The sequence below is a fragment of the Pteropus vampyrus genome, unplaced genomic scaffold (assembly GCF_000151845.1).
Source record: "Pteropus vampyrus isolate Shadow unplaced genomic scaffold, Pvam_2.0 Scaffold11, whole genome shotgun sequence".
Classification (NCBI taxonomy): domain Eukaryota; kingdom Metazoa; phylum Chordata; class Mammalia; order Chiroptera; family Pteropodidae; genus Pteropus; species Pteropus vampyrus.
The window spans coordinates 11,605,931-11,622,735 of NW_011888792.1; the positions used below are offsets into that span (position 1 = coordinate 11,605,931).

The 16,805-nt window shown below is 37.6% G+C and overlaps 2 protein-coding genes across 6 annotated transcripts in view; both read right to left on the reverse strand.

Moving 5' to 3' along the window:
• The window catches only part of FAM172A (family with sequence similarity 172 member A), a 363,025-nt gene that overhangs the window by 109,088 nt on the left and 237,132 nt on the right, over positions 1–16,805 (reverse strand). The window lies entirely within an intron of this gene.
• Positions 7,949–9,026, reverse strand: POU5F2 (POU domain class 5, transcription factor 2). The gene has a single exon (XM_011378048.2). It carries the CDS (start codon positions 9,024–9,026, stop codon positions 8,019–8,021), a length of 1,008 nt encoding a protein of 335 aa, XP_011376350.1. The 3' UTR covers positions 7,949–8,018.

Sequence of the window (16,805 nt, forward strand, 5' to 3'; positions counted from 1 at the left end):
TAACTGCCACTTAGTAGGTATTCAGTCACTGAGGACGTATGGAGGTATAATGCTACTGCTTATTAGAATGTGAGAATATGGAACCTAGAGGAAAAGGAGGAGGATGTTTGAGGCTACAGCAAGGAGGTCTGGGAGATGGTCAAAAGCTGCAGTGCTGGGCATTATCCTGTTGCTTGCCAGGTCTGGTGTATTACCTTTGATCTACATGGCTCATATTTTGCAAAATGTATTTAAAACATGAAATCAGTATATATGGACACAAGTTTTTGAAGAATAAGTAAGAAACCAAACCATTGCTCTATTTATACTTTCAAAGTATAATAATACTTGCAAGAATATTAGATGTATAAAAATATGCATAGTCAGATAATATAATTAAATATATATGCATATTTATGATTAGGACAAGTGGAGTTTTACAGGTGAGTCAAGGAATGCATATGAAGGTAAACATGCTAAAGATTTATAAGATGTTTCACCGAATAAATGAAATCATTATTGTCCTCATTAAAACAATGATAGAAAATCTATACTTGCTTTTTAGTAGAAAATGGTATTTCATTTATATGTGGTTTTATTTCAACTGCAGTATCACTGGATCAACTGTGAGAAAATATTTAAATCTCACAAATTCAAGCACCTTCTGTTTCCTAAATGTTCACATGGTGTATATATGTGCACAGAGAATGTTCACCAAATAAATTGTTTACTGACTAATGCAAGAAACTCAGTTTAAAAATAAAAATGATACAATTTTTTATGGAGTGTGCCATTTCTAGAAACTCGAATGAAAAGGATAAAGATTCTTTTGCTTCTCATTTAAAAGCAGAACATTTTTGTTAGTATTTTACTTAAAATTTCTTGGCCCAGAAGGCAAAAATTTATGACTTTAGATTAACTACTTTAATGATGTGACACAGAAGCAGCAAAACATTCTTTTCTACCTATGGTGTTATTGTGATTGCTTTTTCAGGACAGAAAAGAACACAATAAATCCTTGTATGGTAAATCTATTCCTACTTCTTTTTATTTTAAATCTCAAAGGTAATACATATTTAGCAAGCAGACTGATGTCATAAAAGCATGTCTGGAATGAGGTAATCATTTTTAATATTTGCATATATTTAATGACTTATTACTAGAGAAAGAATGATATGTATTTCATATACTGAGAAAACTCATTGTCTATTTAGGTTTAGCAACATTCTCAAAACTATTTGTTGAAACAATCAGTGCCTAAATACTTGCTATTAGGTGTTTTAGCTTTGCTTTTCATAAATATAACACAATCATAATAAGTTAAAGTCATGTCACTTGATTGTCCTATTACATTAGTTTGATGAAATTAGTGGCTGACAATGTTTAGCAAAAAGTGACAGGGCTTTCTCAATAGGCTTGCATATCAATTTTTCTGGAGAGAATAGGAATCACATCTTTATCAAAACAGCTAAAATTTTCTTCCTAACGTGCCTCTCAATCTCACTGATGAGAGTTCAATTGTTCGACTCCTAAAATAGAAATAAGTAGCCACTGTCATTTTTGAGCTCATAGTTGAGGAGGAGGAAATGTTGCTTTTCGTGAGGGAGAACCCTGGAGTGCCAGTGTTATCTATGTGAGTGGCCTAGAGACAGGATGCAGGTCTGGGGCTGTTTGACTTTATGGCTAACGTTCTTTCCTTTTTATCATATCTATATCTATTTAACTCCACTGTAGGAAAAAACAAACAAGTCTTTCAGTCTTCCTACTCTCCCCTCCGCACCCTACCCCACCAATACATATCTGTATTTTCTCTATATCAGGTGTGGTAGGTGGTATGGGTTGAACTGTGTCCCCACCACCGCAAATTTATATACTGGAGACCTAACCCCCAGTTCCTCAGAGAGTGACCTTATTTGTGGATAGGGTCATTACATAGGTAATCAAGTTAAAATGAGGTCAGTAAGGTAGGCCCTAATGCAATGTAAGTGGTGTCCTTATAAAGGTGGGAAATTTGGACACAGGCACATACATAGAAGTAAGACAATGTAAAGAGACAATAGAGAGAAGATGGCCACCTACAAAGCAAGGAGAGAGGCCTGGAACAGATCCTTTCCTCACAGCCCTCAGAAAGAACCAACACTGTCCATACCTTGATCTTGGACTTTGAGTCTCCAGAACTGTGAGACAATAAATTTCTGTTCTTTAAACCCCATAACTGTGGCACTTTGTTATGGCAGCTCTAGCAAACTAATATGGCAGGCTTTGGACAGAAAAGCTGGAGTGTGTGGACATTCAATGAAGAAAAGTATAAATAAAGGCAGGATTGGCTTGCTTTTGAGAGAGAGACAATTGAGACCACAGCAGGAGATGAGAAAGGAAAGATTAAACGGGAGTCACAATATGAAGACCAGTATCACTCTACTCTGTATCCTCCATTCCTATACTCTGTATTCTCATAGCCTCCATATGCAATCTGTGGAGCATGGTTTTGTTCTTATTAATGGAGACTCATATAATTATAATAGACTAGAAACAACTTCAGAGATTATTCTTTTCAATTATATAATGTTATATGGGTTTTCAAAAAATCTTTTATTTAAATCCTTTAAAATCCAAACCTTATCATATGGTTCCATTATCTAGTTGTCATTTGACACCTAAGGAGATGAACTTTTTAATTGTCTTCCAATTATTATAATTCCAAAAGTCATTTCCCAATATCAGATAGCAAATTTTCTAGCAACTGAGACTACTATCTCTACTTTTTCTGTTCTTTTACTTATTCAGTTTTGGCTATCAGTCCTTGAGTACCTATTATGTGAAAGTTCCTAGGGATGCAAAAGAGTGATTTATGAGCTATAAAGAAAATACAGACATGGTACAGTAGAAACACAATGGAGAGAAAAATTCTTGCGTGTCTATGGTATAAAAAGAGAAGTCCTACGAGTTTCTTTTTATATCACCTAATTTAATCCTTTTATCAACTCTCTCACCCTGTTGATTGCTAGACATATTTTACTGATGAAAAATTGAGGCTGAAAGAAGTAACTCATTCAAAGTAACAGAGATATAGGTTACTGACCTCAGATATAAACTCAGAAATACCTGTCTCCCAGACTATGCCTTGGCTATAGGACTATACTTCCTCTGTAGGTCCCTCTGGTTTAGAATATTTGTTATCAATTGCTGTTATGAGAGGCAATACTTATATAACAGGAGTACTATACATATAAATCTTTTTACCCAATCTGTAGTAGCTTTTACTGATATGTGGTATATTGAAACAAATTCTTTTCAATAAAAAAGGTACATGTTAAGATTTGCCCGATAATAAATAATATTCAAAGTTTTACAGCTGTTCCAGGAGCATTATCATGTCAACTGAATGCATCCTATAAACGGCCCTGACCACTGCACTGAGTTCTAAAAGGTCTACACCATACATCCTGTAAGTAAAAAGAAGACTAATTATTAAATAATACACTCATTCCTTTAGAGAAGAAGAAATGACACAACGGGTTGTATAGTTTTAGAAGGGAATATTGAATTTAAAATGTAGTGAATTCTCAGGAAGGCCTCAATTTTTCCTTTTCCAATTACAGTTTTTGGCAGGCAGTCAGTAGAAGAGTCAACAGCAATAAGTGAAGCTGGTTTATATTTCGTCATTTTGTTGGAAGCTGGGGGAAGAAAACCTAAGAAGCCCAAGTTCAATGCCAAAGTAGCTAATTTTGCCTTTAGCAGGCTTCACAACAGGGCTCCTAGTTAAACAGTGAGGTGGCAGAGCAGGAGCCTAACAAACTATGTGCTGAATTGTTTTCTGGAGGCAGTCCCTTAGGTAAACCATACAGCTCTCCCAGAGCTTCTTGTAATGTTTCTCTTCACTGGTGGAACCACCATAATCTGAATACCTTGTTTTAAGGATTTTACTGGGCATTGGGGTAGAATCGCTTCATGACAGTTCATCTTTCAAGTGGCTGGGGTTGTAATCACAGAAAATGACCCTGCCTTCAAACTTAGAAATCCAGATCTCATTTTTATTCATTTGGTTTCTTAAAATACGACAAATAGGGAGGATTTGACTGTGATAAAACCAGGACTTGGATATTTTCAAATGCTTTTAAAACTGAAAAGTAAACATTCAGAAAAATGAAAATGATCTGGGCTTCTATTCTAAATATGGGTGACACACCGAGGTATATAAACACACTAATTGTAATTGTAAATTACCATGTTGTGCAGAAAAACAGACATATGGCAGGTGTCTTCACTCGCTGAGCTACACTACAGCTCCTTAACATTAATGGGCATCTGATTAAAAAAAAACCCAAACTAATTTTCAGCAATGTCTTTCTAACTGATATGTCCCAATACTCCCATATTTAGAGAATTGCCTTTTGTTTTTGTTTTTGTTTTTTTTTACAGAAACTACAAATCTGACTAAAAATGAAAAGGCCAGATTTATTATTCTAAAATATTGCTTTATAATATGAAATTACCATTTTAGAGACAGGAAGAAAAATTATTTTTAGGAAGTGTAGATTTCCTATAGCCTTCTTTTAGAAATGTTTCTTGCATTTTTTTTGAGGGGGGGATAACACATATAGCAAATTTAAAAAAAATCACCAACAACATATATATTATAATCCTATACTTTTTTCTTAAAAAATAAAAAATGATATCATAAAGTTTAATAAACTATTCTGAACTTTGTCAAAAATCATTGTTCTATAGTTTTCCTACATATAGTGTTCCTCATTTAGGTGGTTTCTAACTTTTTGTTGTTAAAAAAAATGCTGTGACGACCATCCTTAACACTAAATTTCTGACACACGATTATTTTCTTATAAAAAGTCTTAAAGTTGAAATAATGGCAACAAAGAAGCACATTTAAAAAAACTTCCCATATGAATTACCCAATAGCCATACATGAACGTTGCGTCAGTTCACATCCCCATGAATAAAACAGTCAAATACTTGTTCTTGTTATTTTGTCCATCACCACCACCGCTACCACACTGTTTAAATTACTGTATTTCATAACATATGAAAGGACAAGACCACCCTATTTATCTTCAAAATTTCCATATTTCCCTAAGTTTTATTCATTCAGTTTAGGATCACTTTTTCAAGAAGCATTCCCACATTCTACTAGGATTTTATTGAAATGGCATTGTAATTTTTCACTTTAAAAACACTGTTCTAGGTAGATAATACAATTTTGCACCTTAAAAAGAATTCATCATAAATAAATTCTGCCAAGGGATCTGATATGTACTGTTTAGTAAGCAGGACTATTTCTAGATGAAAGCCATAAACACAAGTGGCTATTCAGAAAAATAAATCCCTATGATACAGTCTTAGTATAATGAACAGCAATGTATAGCATTTTTTATTTTAAAAATATGAAACTTAGAAAATGGATACTAATTCAAGAGCAAGATAGAGTTTTGGAATAAGAGAAGATATCCTAGCACCTTAAGTTTTCTTAGACAAAAATCAGAAAACTTCTAGGAAAAGGAGAAATTGTTCTTTATGGTAGGAACCTAATGAAAGTGCCAACAATTGATAAAGGTATAAGAACAAGAAAAGCATTCATTAATGCAGTATTTGGTCTGAATTTGAAAGACATATTAAGAAGTGATTCAAAGGCCTTTATACTATACTGAGCTAGAGATATCCAGATAATACAGATTCAGAGAACGCTAGAAATGACTTATTTGGCAGGTACTGTGTTAAGGGAAAACTTGAAAGTAAAGTGGCCAAAGAGAAGGTGTTTATTAAATTCTGAAACTGCAGATCTACAAAGAGTCATGGTTCCCTTTGAAAATGTGATGAAGGCTACTATCACCATCTTTAATTGTACAAATACACTATTCTACTTATACACTAATGGGGTTCAGTGTCTTCAGGTTAGGATACCTGCCTTATCTAAAGGAAACAAGATAAAGGAAATATTTGATGAAAAAACCTTTTCAGAATGATGGTGAAGATCCTATTGAGCAAGTGGTTGGAATTTATGTTTTCAATTGAGGTAAGGGGCTATCTGGCAAATATGGGGACTTGGGACTGGGACTGCTTGGTATCTACCTCTATTAACTACTTCACTGAAATTTGTTCTCTCCAAAGGTACCAGTGACATTTTTGTTAATGAAATGATATCTTACTTGATTTCTCATGTTACTTGATTTCTGTGCATTTCACACTGTTAACCACCAACACTACATTCAGTTTTTTCCCAACTCTAAGGGTGGTTCCTTCTCAGTTTTGAGGGATCTTATTATTGAGGTTTCTATCTATCGACTTTAATCTCTGAAAAGTCTGAAATCCTTTAAATATCAAGTTCTCCACAAGGTCTAGTCTTTCCTCTTTTTAGAGTCAAGAGTACTAGTGATGGAAAATCTCATTTTAAATTATGTGAAAGTTGATTAGTGACACATATTAGTACTCACTTAAGCAGAGGCGCAGCAGCTGCGGGAAGCATGCAGCTGAACAAGTGCTGAGGCAGACCCTAAGCCCTGTTCCCTGAGACTGAGTGCCCATTACCATTTCCCTAAATCTGCAGGGGCTGCAGAATTTAAGGAGCAGCCTGGGTCAGAGCCCTCTTACAGCTTTTACGAGCTGAACGTTCATGGCACAATAATAATCATTCATCCTGGCATTAAACACTGTCTGATCCTCTGCAGAAACATCTCCCTTCCAAGGCTTTCCAGAAGGACTGTCTAGGAAAAGAAAGGAATGGGGTTGGTGTTATGTGACTTTTAGTGGAATAGTCCAAGAGTAAGTGATTAGTCATCTATTAAATCTAAGGCCACACAATTGAAGTTTGGATCCATTTCACTAACCTATGTGTATCATCAGTGCTCTATCTTCAGACACTAACAAGAAAAAATACCTATAAATTCCTTGTATGACTGATTAAGGATAAAAAAAAAGCAGAGAAAGAGAAAATTGACAAGATTAGTAAGCAGGAAGAACATAAACTCTCAGATATAGTGATAGAATCATAAAACAATAAATATTACATGCAGGCAATGGCAGAAGATGTAAGAACATAAAGCGCTGAATGATCTTTGTTTAGTATATGATTACCAAAATTGACCAATGTAGGTAGAAGTAGAAAACTGGAAAGGACCAATTTTATAGAAGAGATTGGAAAAGTGACTTAAGGTGTACCATCATAAAAGCCACCAGCAAATGTTGGATTAACCATCACAAATACCCACTAAAAAGCATATCTGAGCTCAAAAGAAAGTGGGGGAAATTTCCAGAGAATAAACCAAATGGAGCTAAAAACCAGAGAAGTAAGCTGGAGCTGGGGCTGAGCTACGGCTGTCTAGTTTGCCAATCTCAGTGTCAAAGGAGTTTTAAATGCAGTGACTGTGACAGGACAGGAGATGAGCCCATGGATCCGCATAAGGTGGAGAGTCGAATTGAGACCCTCACATAAAGCTGGGGTACTATAAATGAAAAGGTGAATTAGAAAAAACCCCGCATCTTTCCAGAAGAGAAGAGCAAGAAAACTTCTGTTTCAGCAAGGGCTCTGGGTAGGCTCTGTGTACTCCTCCTATTCCATCCTCAAACCTTCCCCTGGAGGTAACTATTATCCCAGACGTTGTGTTTGTGTGTACACAAAGTTCTGCTTGCTATTGATGAAAATAGTATAGTGAAAACTTTCGGTGACTTGAGTTTTTCAATCAATATCATGGTTTATAAGAAAAAGAATCAAACCCTATGTTTACTGATAACTACAAGAAATAAGAGACGAAAATTAATTTTCAATTAATAAAGAGAGAAACAAAATATCCGAAACCATTTATGTACTTTAAAACCAATGCTAGGTGAAAAGAAAAGGAAAAACACAAAGCAGCAATAAACTTCAACTTTTCTCCCTGTTTACTTAAATAACTCCCACCCCATCCCCTACATATTCTTAAATTAACTTCTTTAGACAGTGAGTGGAGAACTTAATGCTAACAGCCCTGAAATAAACTCCAGGGACCAGTTTCCCCAGCTTGGTCTGCCCCAGAAAGGCAGGCCCCTCAGTTGGAAAGCCTGGGGAGGCCCAGAGTGGTGGTGGGGGCAGCGAGGAGGGTTCCTCCCTCAAGCAAAGGGGCTGAGGAATACAAGGGTGTAAAGCAGGGTACCCCAAGGTCGAGGGTACTAAAACGGAGCCCTGAAGCCAGGGGAAAGCACACTGGTCCCCCTGAGAAGGGAGGCCTGGCAACCCCCGCACCCTCCAATGAGGAGAAATCACTGGTTGGCACACTGCCCATCTTGCTGCGGTTATAGAACCAAACTTGGACCAGGTCCTTCTGCAGCTGCAGCTGCCCAGAGAGGTGACTGATTTGCTGGGGGGTGGGCTTCGGGCACTGCAGGAAGAGTTTCTCCAGGCTGTTTCCGATGCGTCTCTCCCTGCTTGCGCGTCTCCGCTTCCGAGCCTGCTGCAGGATCATCTCCATTTTGCATAAGCCCAGAAGGTTCTTGGTGTCCACTTCCTCCAGCCACATTTTCAGTAGTGGTCGCAGCTTCCACATGTTGGTCAGGCTGAGCTGCTGGGCCTCGAAGCGGCATATGGTTGTCTGGCTAAGCACCTTTCCACAAAGAGCACCCACTGCGAACCCCACGTCGGCCTGCGAGTACCCGAGGGTTCTCCTCCTCTGTCTCAGCTCCCTGGCCAGCTGCTCCATCTCTTTCTCTATGGCCAAGCTGTCCTCAGGAAGCGACAAGCTTGGGATGCACCGTAGGACGAGGTAGGGCCCATGGGAAGTGCCCTCCGAGGGGCTCTGGAACCAGGTCCCCACCTGGCCAGCTGTGACCCGGGGCCCGCAGTGCACCATCTCGCCCAGGAATTCATATGGCAGGGGACCCAGGGGCACTCCCCACACCTCAGGGCCTGGGCAAACTCTCGGCCGGACCATCAGGCTGCCGGGGGCAGCCTGGGCACTCAACCAGATCGGAGTGTCAATCTGCTCCAGCACTGGTTCTCTGGGCCCGCCCCCAACACTAATTGGCAGCTGGGGCATGTCTGAGGGCCTGTGTCCGGCCATGGGGTAAAACCGCAGCGGGAGCAGGGAGTCTGGTAGAAACTGAAGGCTCTCGAGGCTTCAGAACAGCCACCAGCCTTGCCCTCGAGCCCCGCCCCCTAGGGGACAGAGATGGCGGTGCAGGCGAGAAAGATAGGCCAAGGGAGTGCAGAAATCTGGTAGACCCACTGATAGTTCTTTGGGTCTACTGGGTTAAGGGAGTGTGTCCTCTACCCTGAACTTTGCTTCTGATTCCTTTCCAGGAGTATCTCCCTCCTGGGCTTTGCACTTGCAAACTGTCTGGGATCCCTTAGTCACTGCCACCATACTATCCCTGAAGAGAACCTAGGTATTTACTTGCTGCTCTTCAGAACTCTGGTATCTAATCCCTTTCCTTCACATAATCTGAACAACCACTTTTGGCTTCACAAATGTTTGTTAAACATCTTTATGCCAGGTATTCTTGGGACTACATCTCAATTCATTAACTGTTCCCTCACTGCTATCTTTATGGTCACAAGAATTGCCAAGTCTTTCCTTTGCATATCTGCAGTCCCTGTATCCTAAGAAATCTATGCATCCCTACCTGAATTTCAAGTTAACAACAGTTTGCTGTCAGATTCTCCTCCCACCCCCACACTTTGCCAGATTCCACTCTCTCAGTGGGGCCAAGTTTCCTGACTAATTCCATGTTTCCTCACCAGCCCTTTAAATCCTTTGCTCCTCATCCTATTTCAGCTTTCAGGTCCAGAGTTTATGCATATAACAGAGACCTATGTGTTTCATCTTTATCCTCTCTGGAGACAGGTCTCCAGACTGGCCTGACTTACTGTTTCCCGCTGCGGTTTTACCCCATGGCCGGACACAGGCCCTCAGATGCTTCCTGCAATACCTGACTCGTCAACATCAGGCTCCCCTATCCCTGGCCCCTCTCCCATCAGAGACTTACAGACCTTTTTTTGTTTGTTTTATTAGAATAGTTTTCCTTTCATCATGTCCCTAGCTCAAGCATCCAGTCCTAGGCCCTGGGTGGAGAAATCTAAGGAGGGAGGGGGAAGAAAAGATTTGACCTCAAGTTCAAAGCTTCCAAGGAGCTTTGGGAAAAGAAAGAAGACAGTGACCTTGGCTGCACAATCTGCTTACCCCTTTACTCTATAAGTCAACCATGATATGGCTCTGTCCCACTCACATCTATTGAAATTGGGCTTCTTGAAGTCATCGGTGACCTAACAACTGTCGAATCTGATGGTCTTTTAAAAATCCTCATCCTATTAAACTTCTCTGTAATATCTAACGATACTGACTTCTCATTTTGCGTCTTCTCCTTTTTAAACGTCCATAAAATTCTGGTAACAGCAGAATCTATATTTCGGCCCTGACTGATCTTCTGATGTCTAGTCCTGTGTTTCCCATTGCCTCAAATCAAATTCATTATCTGCACTTCCACGCCTGCCTCTCCTCCAGGGCTCCCAGAGCTGGTTAATGGCATTATCAACCAATTAGTCACCTAACCTTAAACCCAGTTACTGTTCTTGACCTTTCCCACACTCCATAGGGCATCAAATCTTACATAATGGGTCTCCTAAAACACCTGAACTCTACCATCTCCTCTAGCCTCACCTTACTGCTTTCATTTAGACCACATAATTTCTCACTTGCACTATCGCAATAACCTTTAAGTGGCTTCTGCTTCTCCTTTCAAATTTATCTTGTATATTGCTTGCTAGAGGTAATTTTCCAAAAACCAAACCAAACCTAAACCCCCCCAAAATCTAGTCTCTCTTACCAAACCTAACCCCCCCCAAACCTAACCCCCCCCCCCCAAACCTAGTCTCTCTTCCCCAAATCCACAATGAGAACATCGAAACTCCTGAGTATGGAACGCATACCTTTTCACCATTTGACTCCTCCCTCACTTCCTCCCTCCCCGCTTCTTCTTTCTCCTTCAGTTCTCCCTCAGCCTCATCTACCACGTTCCCCCAACTTCCTGCACCCCACTTTACCTCATGCTCAGTGAGAATATCCCACTTTGCACTAAAGATGCAGTGCTTTTCATGATTATTATGTCTTTATTCCTGCTGTTCCTTCTGTCTGAAATGGCTTCCCCCTGATTCTTGGTCTGATTCTCTCATTCCATTCAGGATTCTGCTCAAATGTCATCTCATTAGAAAGGCTTACCCTGACCATCCTATTTAAAACAGTATTCCTTATCACTCTCTATTCCCTTTACTAACCTTTATTTTTTTGGCATTAGCAGTATTACCACCTAATATAATCATTTGTCTATATGTTTATTGTCTGTCTTGTTTTTCTGCTGCCTCAAGAGAGCAGGGACTTTGTCTAGTTCATTGCTATATCTACAGTGCTTGACACATAGAAGAGGCTCAGTAAACATTTCCTGAATAAATGAAGCATGATGAATATCCAGTCACCTTTAAGACACAGTTTAAAGGTCATCTTATGATAAAATCTTCCCCCAGGCAGAGTTAGTTACTCCCTTTGTGGTACTTTCCTTGAACTAGATATATGTTTTTATTATAACATTTATGAGTAAATATTTATATCTCTAGCTTTCCAACTAGAATGTAAAGTTCTTAAGGACATGCATGTAGGTGTTATAAAGTCTGGAACACAAAAGAACCCTGACTGATACATTGTTCAATAAATGTTTGCTGAATGAGTGAATGAATTCTCACCTTTACAATTCTGAGAGTAAAGCACATTTAGTTCTGGTTTAACAATGAGTAACTTGACCCTCATATCCTTTCTCTCCAAACTTTCTCTCCTGAACTAGAATAAAGCCCTTAAACACCTTTTACTAGATGGAGGTAGTAGCACCATGAGACTAAATTCAACTCAACACTATAGGTAACTAGGTTGTAGATATGGCCTTGAAGCAATGGTAGAAGGAACAAGAATCAGGAAATCAAATAACATCTTCACAGGCTATATATTCGATTATTTGTTTGTTGTCTGCATCTTCACTGCAACTGCAGCCAGAATACGTGCTGGTGAAGAGCAAGGTCCTTCACTGTCTGGTTCACTGCTAGATCCTTAGCACCTGGAACTATATCCAGCACAGAGTGGGAAGACAATAAATATCTGTATAATGTTAAAAATTTGAATCTCTGCAGCATTAATGGCAAAAAGACTTCCATTCAAGATGACAGTCTATAAAAACTAGTTTGCAATATACAAAATTTCACTTAAGAATAATTTTGCTGATATCTATTCTTTCCAGGTATACCTACATGCTTTTTTTTTTGCAAATTTACAAAACAATCAGAATGAACAGAAGGAAAGGTGGATCACAAAAAAGAATAAAAGAGAACAATTATATAAATTAAGGCTCACATATTGAAACCAGCTCATTTGCATAGGAGAATCACAGTGAAAGGATTCATTAGTTGTCTAAAACTAATAGTTGAATAAAAATGTTTTTAGTGAACTGGAGAAAAGTGAGTTCAACTGAATTTGAGGAAAGCTTATTAGATTAACTGAGTTAAAACACAGTAGCTAAAAACATTTACTAATTCAAAAAGTAAGTCTATATTAACTTGAAGTGTTTTAAAATTAACTCAGTTGTTCTCAATTAAGGTTTTCTCTGTACTAGGTCAGATCTCATCTGCCAATGTTCCTATCTCCTGCTTTATGCACATGTGCTGTGTTGTCACAAATAAAAGCCTATATTCTTAAGAGAAGTCTTGACATCTTCTTAAAAGTATATTTAATGGGCTATGGGAATGGGGTGATCAGGGAAAAAAAGCAGGAGCATATTTGGTTGGAACAGAAATAGAGTTCAGAGGAAGACAGGTGATGGGGATGCCCAAGACAACCAGGACTGGTTGGGCGGGGGCACTTGAAAGGCTAATCCATCACCTTCAACAAATACAGAGACCTCTTAGTAAGTGATTAGATTACAAATGTAAGAAGCAGACCAGTCTTATCCACAGGGAATTACAAAGTAAGGACAGAAACACATGGTCCCAGGCCCTGTACATTTATAATCTAAATGGGGAGAAAAGAACTATCAGGAGGGCAGGATAGCTATACTTACACAAAGAGAAGTTAACAGTTTTATTAGGATCTTTGGAATTAAGAAAAGTTAATTTTTAAGTAGAAATGCAGAAATTATCAGGATTTGTATTATTAGGCTCTCCTTAAGTATTCATTATTCTAAAATAGCAAAACCAACTGCCAAGATCCACTACTGGTTAAAAAGCAGGAAACAGTGGAGGCAAAGTTAGTCATAAATGTTCTTGTGGGGCTTGGTTCAAGTCTCCTCTCTTTGGAAAGCTTTTCCCATACACCTAGGACGACAGTGATCTCCCTCCCCTTTGAACTTAATGCCTTTCCACTCAGATATACTGGCTGCCTTAAACAGTTGGCTAGAGTTTCATGTCTTAGCTCTTTACCTGAGATACGGAAACTCCGCAACAGACATTAGAGATACAAATTATTTTATACTTATGTGACAAACAACAAACTGATGCACAAGTTATCCCCAATGCTCAATATAGTAAGTACATAAAACATACAGCCCAACTTTTTGAATGTGTCTAACTTAATAGTGCAGACCAGAAGATCTAAGAATGGTGTAAAAGTCAGAGATGGCAAGGTGGACTAGATGGTGTTCATTTTATAGTTTTCTCTACTGTATAGGGGTCTTAGTAACTCAGCACTGACCAGGCATCAAGGCTTCAAGGCTTAGGCACTGTCACCTGAAGGGCAGGTGTAGATCCTCAAGAACCACGCTAGTCAAGGAGCAAAGCAAAAGGCAAAGGCAGGAGACAAGATTCAGAAACCAGTCACTGGGAGGTCCCTCTCTGGATCTAAGAAGCGAAGTTAGGAATGTGTGGCAGCTGAGTACAGTAAGAGAGGATGCCTCCCACCTCACCATGAGAGAGATAACACTGCACAAAATAACAATTTAGTTCACTAGAACTACATCAAAATACACTCAACTAATTAAACTGTCAATCCTTTGTGAGGAATTTTAAGGAGAAAACTATGACAAAGTGAGGCATCAAAGATGAGTTATGCAGTTAAGAAAAAGTGATACTCGAAGGTAAAGTACATACAATAAGAACATTAAAGTTTTAGAAACAGAAAAAGAGTTAATTGAATCAGTAGAACCATTTATTACTCCATGAGATAAATCCACAGATAGATAACAATAGCTCTGTTCTGCATAGGTGATAAGAGGACAAGAACAAGGGTGAAAGGTCAGCTATCAGTGCTCAACAGTAATACAAGATGCTGTTACTCTTATATGTAGAGAAAAATTGGAATGTAGTAGTGTTACCAATGTAGAATTTCCTTGATTTTCTTAATTTCAGATTAGGATTATGAAAAACTTTTTTTGTTATTTTTTGTTGTTGTTGCTCTTTTTGTTATTTTAAAAAATGACTCTACTGTGACATAATCGCTACTTTGAAATAAAAACTCATGACACAAATATGACACAACCATATAGTTAGAGACTACAAAGAGGTTTAGAGTATATAGAGAAAAAAAATCCTTCCATTTTATTTTGCAGGTCTGTGATATTCTTGAGCTATGAACTGCCTGTGCTATAAAATAATATTAAGCATAAAAACTCTACAGAAGCCTTAAAGAATTTTAAATATCTGTGTATGGTAGGAAGAGCAGTTGAGCTGAGCAGGGCTCAGTTGAAAGGTACTTAGGTGATGAGTCGGGTATATTCATAGTCACAGATAAGATAGTTTAAAGGTTTTTGTCATGCCAAGCAAGATTTAAACAAACTTTTTAGCTGAGTTTGCCCTTATTACAGAAGAGAAGCTTTAAGAATGATCTTGCACTGATTAGTTAGAGTGTAGTCACCATCTTGTACATTCAAATTTGTTCTTTGCTTACACTGTAGAGCAGGAGACAAACAACTTATTTAACAAAAAAAATTCCATTATATTGCACAATAAAATATACTTAACAGAACTGATGGCTTATGACCAATGAAACCAGTAATTTGGGATACAGCATGGGCTCTGAGAAGTAAATGAGACATAGAAAAGAATTTCTGTTTATAGGAGATAACTCTTTTAGGTGCTGTGAAAATTATTTTTTTGTTAAAGAGACTCCAAATTAATTGATTTTGGTGCCATTAACATCATAAATTTGGGGCCTCTGTGAATTTGCCTGGAATCTTTTTAAGAAACTATAAACTGAAGCAAGCCAGAGACACATATCTTTTTTTTTTGAAAAATGAACACATATTAGGTAACATGAAATGTAGTAATGACCATGGAAGATTCAAGAGGCAGTACCAAATTTAAAATTATAAGTTCCTATGTGGTGACGATAAATAATTAAAAATAAATAAATTAATTTAAAAATTATAAGTTTTAATACAGTAACTTTATCTAAATATGCAGATTAAAAACTCCTTTTAGCATTTCAAACCTGACAAAGCCCTTGGCTTCAGACAATAAGGTAATAAGTTAGCTTATAAAATTGACTCCTCTTTCAAAGTTACCTCGCTATGATTCTGAGGGTCTTAAAAGAGATCCAAACAGGCCATCAGCCTCTCTTTTGAGCAAGACTTATGCCAAATCCACATTTATTTGCAAGAGGCCACTGTAGCTCCCAATAGCCTGCTCTTCATTCTATGTATGTACAGATAACATCACACAGATGAGGTTTCATCTTCTGAAAGCCTCAGAACTCTAGGAAGCAATTATATTAAACTAGCTGTGAATGGAAAATTGAAAGCAAGATTTCAGTTATCATTTATTTAATGTAAATTTTACTCATTTTTGAATATTCAACTATACAGTCACATGGCTCAAGAAGTACAAAACGGTATATAATGAAAATGCACAGCATTTATTTTTATTTTGTTGCCTATCATGGTATTATTGGAAAGTGTTAACTTGCTCAACTTCCCACTAAAATTTGACATTTTGCTTACACAGAATTTGTTGTAATAATTTAAACTTAAGGAAGGTATTTGTCTTTTATGATTGACAGAAATGTAGATGAATCATAAGAAAGAATCCAATGAATTTAAAGAAGTTTCTCATAAGGATATATTCCAGGACAGGTGTCATTTTGAAAGGAAGACAATGTATTAAAAAACTGATAGGCGTTCAGTTTTTTAATGGAGAGTAGAAAAGAATAAGACATTAGCAGGAAGAAGAATGAAAGAAAAAGAGTCAGTGTGGAATTTCAGTAGACTTAGAAGAATGAAGAAATAAGGTGGCATATTGAAGAACAGAAAAATTGAAGAAGAGAAAATACATCTTCTGTAGAAGATACATTAGGTGGGAGGCTCTAAGATTACCCTTCTGACAAGACATGACTAGAATTAGGACTTAGATAATCTAGAAAATACAAAGACAGAAGCAAGAGAGAAATGACAGAAAGTTTTCCTCAAATATTGAAAAGCAATAAACAATTTCTCTAAAACTATATATAGTACTTGACTAGTTGGATAAAATAACTACTGTGCATTTGCTTTGCATGGTAGTGTGAGACTATAAAAATGACCATACAAGCTGAAACCATGTAAAGTGATAATAATAACCAATGGGAAAAACTATGGTTGTTCCGTGACGTTTAAATTTTTTTGTTGTTGTTGAAACATTCAAAATCCTGTTACCATCAGCTAAAAATGAATAGGGAAGTGGAAAAAAAAAGAGTAAAACTAATTGTATTTAGTACATTGCAATTTTTAAAATTTTATTTTTCAATTCTAGTTAACATTCAATATTAATTTATATTAGTTTTAGGAGTACAGCATGGTAGTTAGACATTTATGTAACTTATGAAATGATCTCCTTGAAA

What these genes read in the sequence shown, in the direction of transcription:
- POU5F2 (XM_011378048.2), bottom strand. Translation starts at nt 9,026, where the DNA reads ATGGCCGGACACAGGCCCTCAGACATGCCCCAGCTGCCAATTAGTGTT.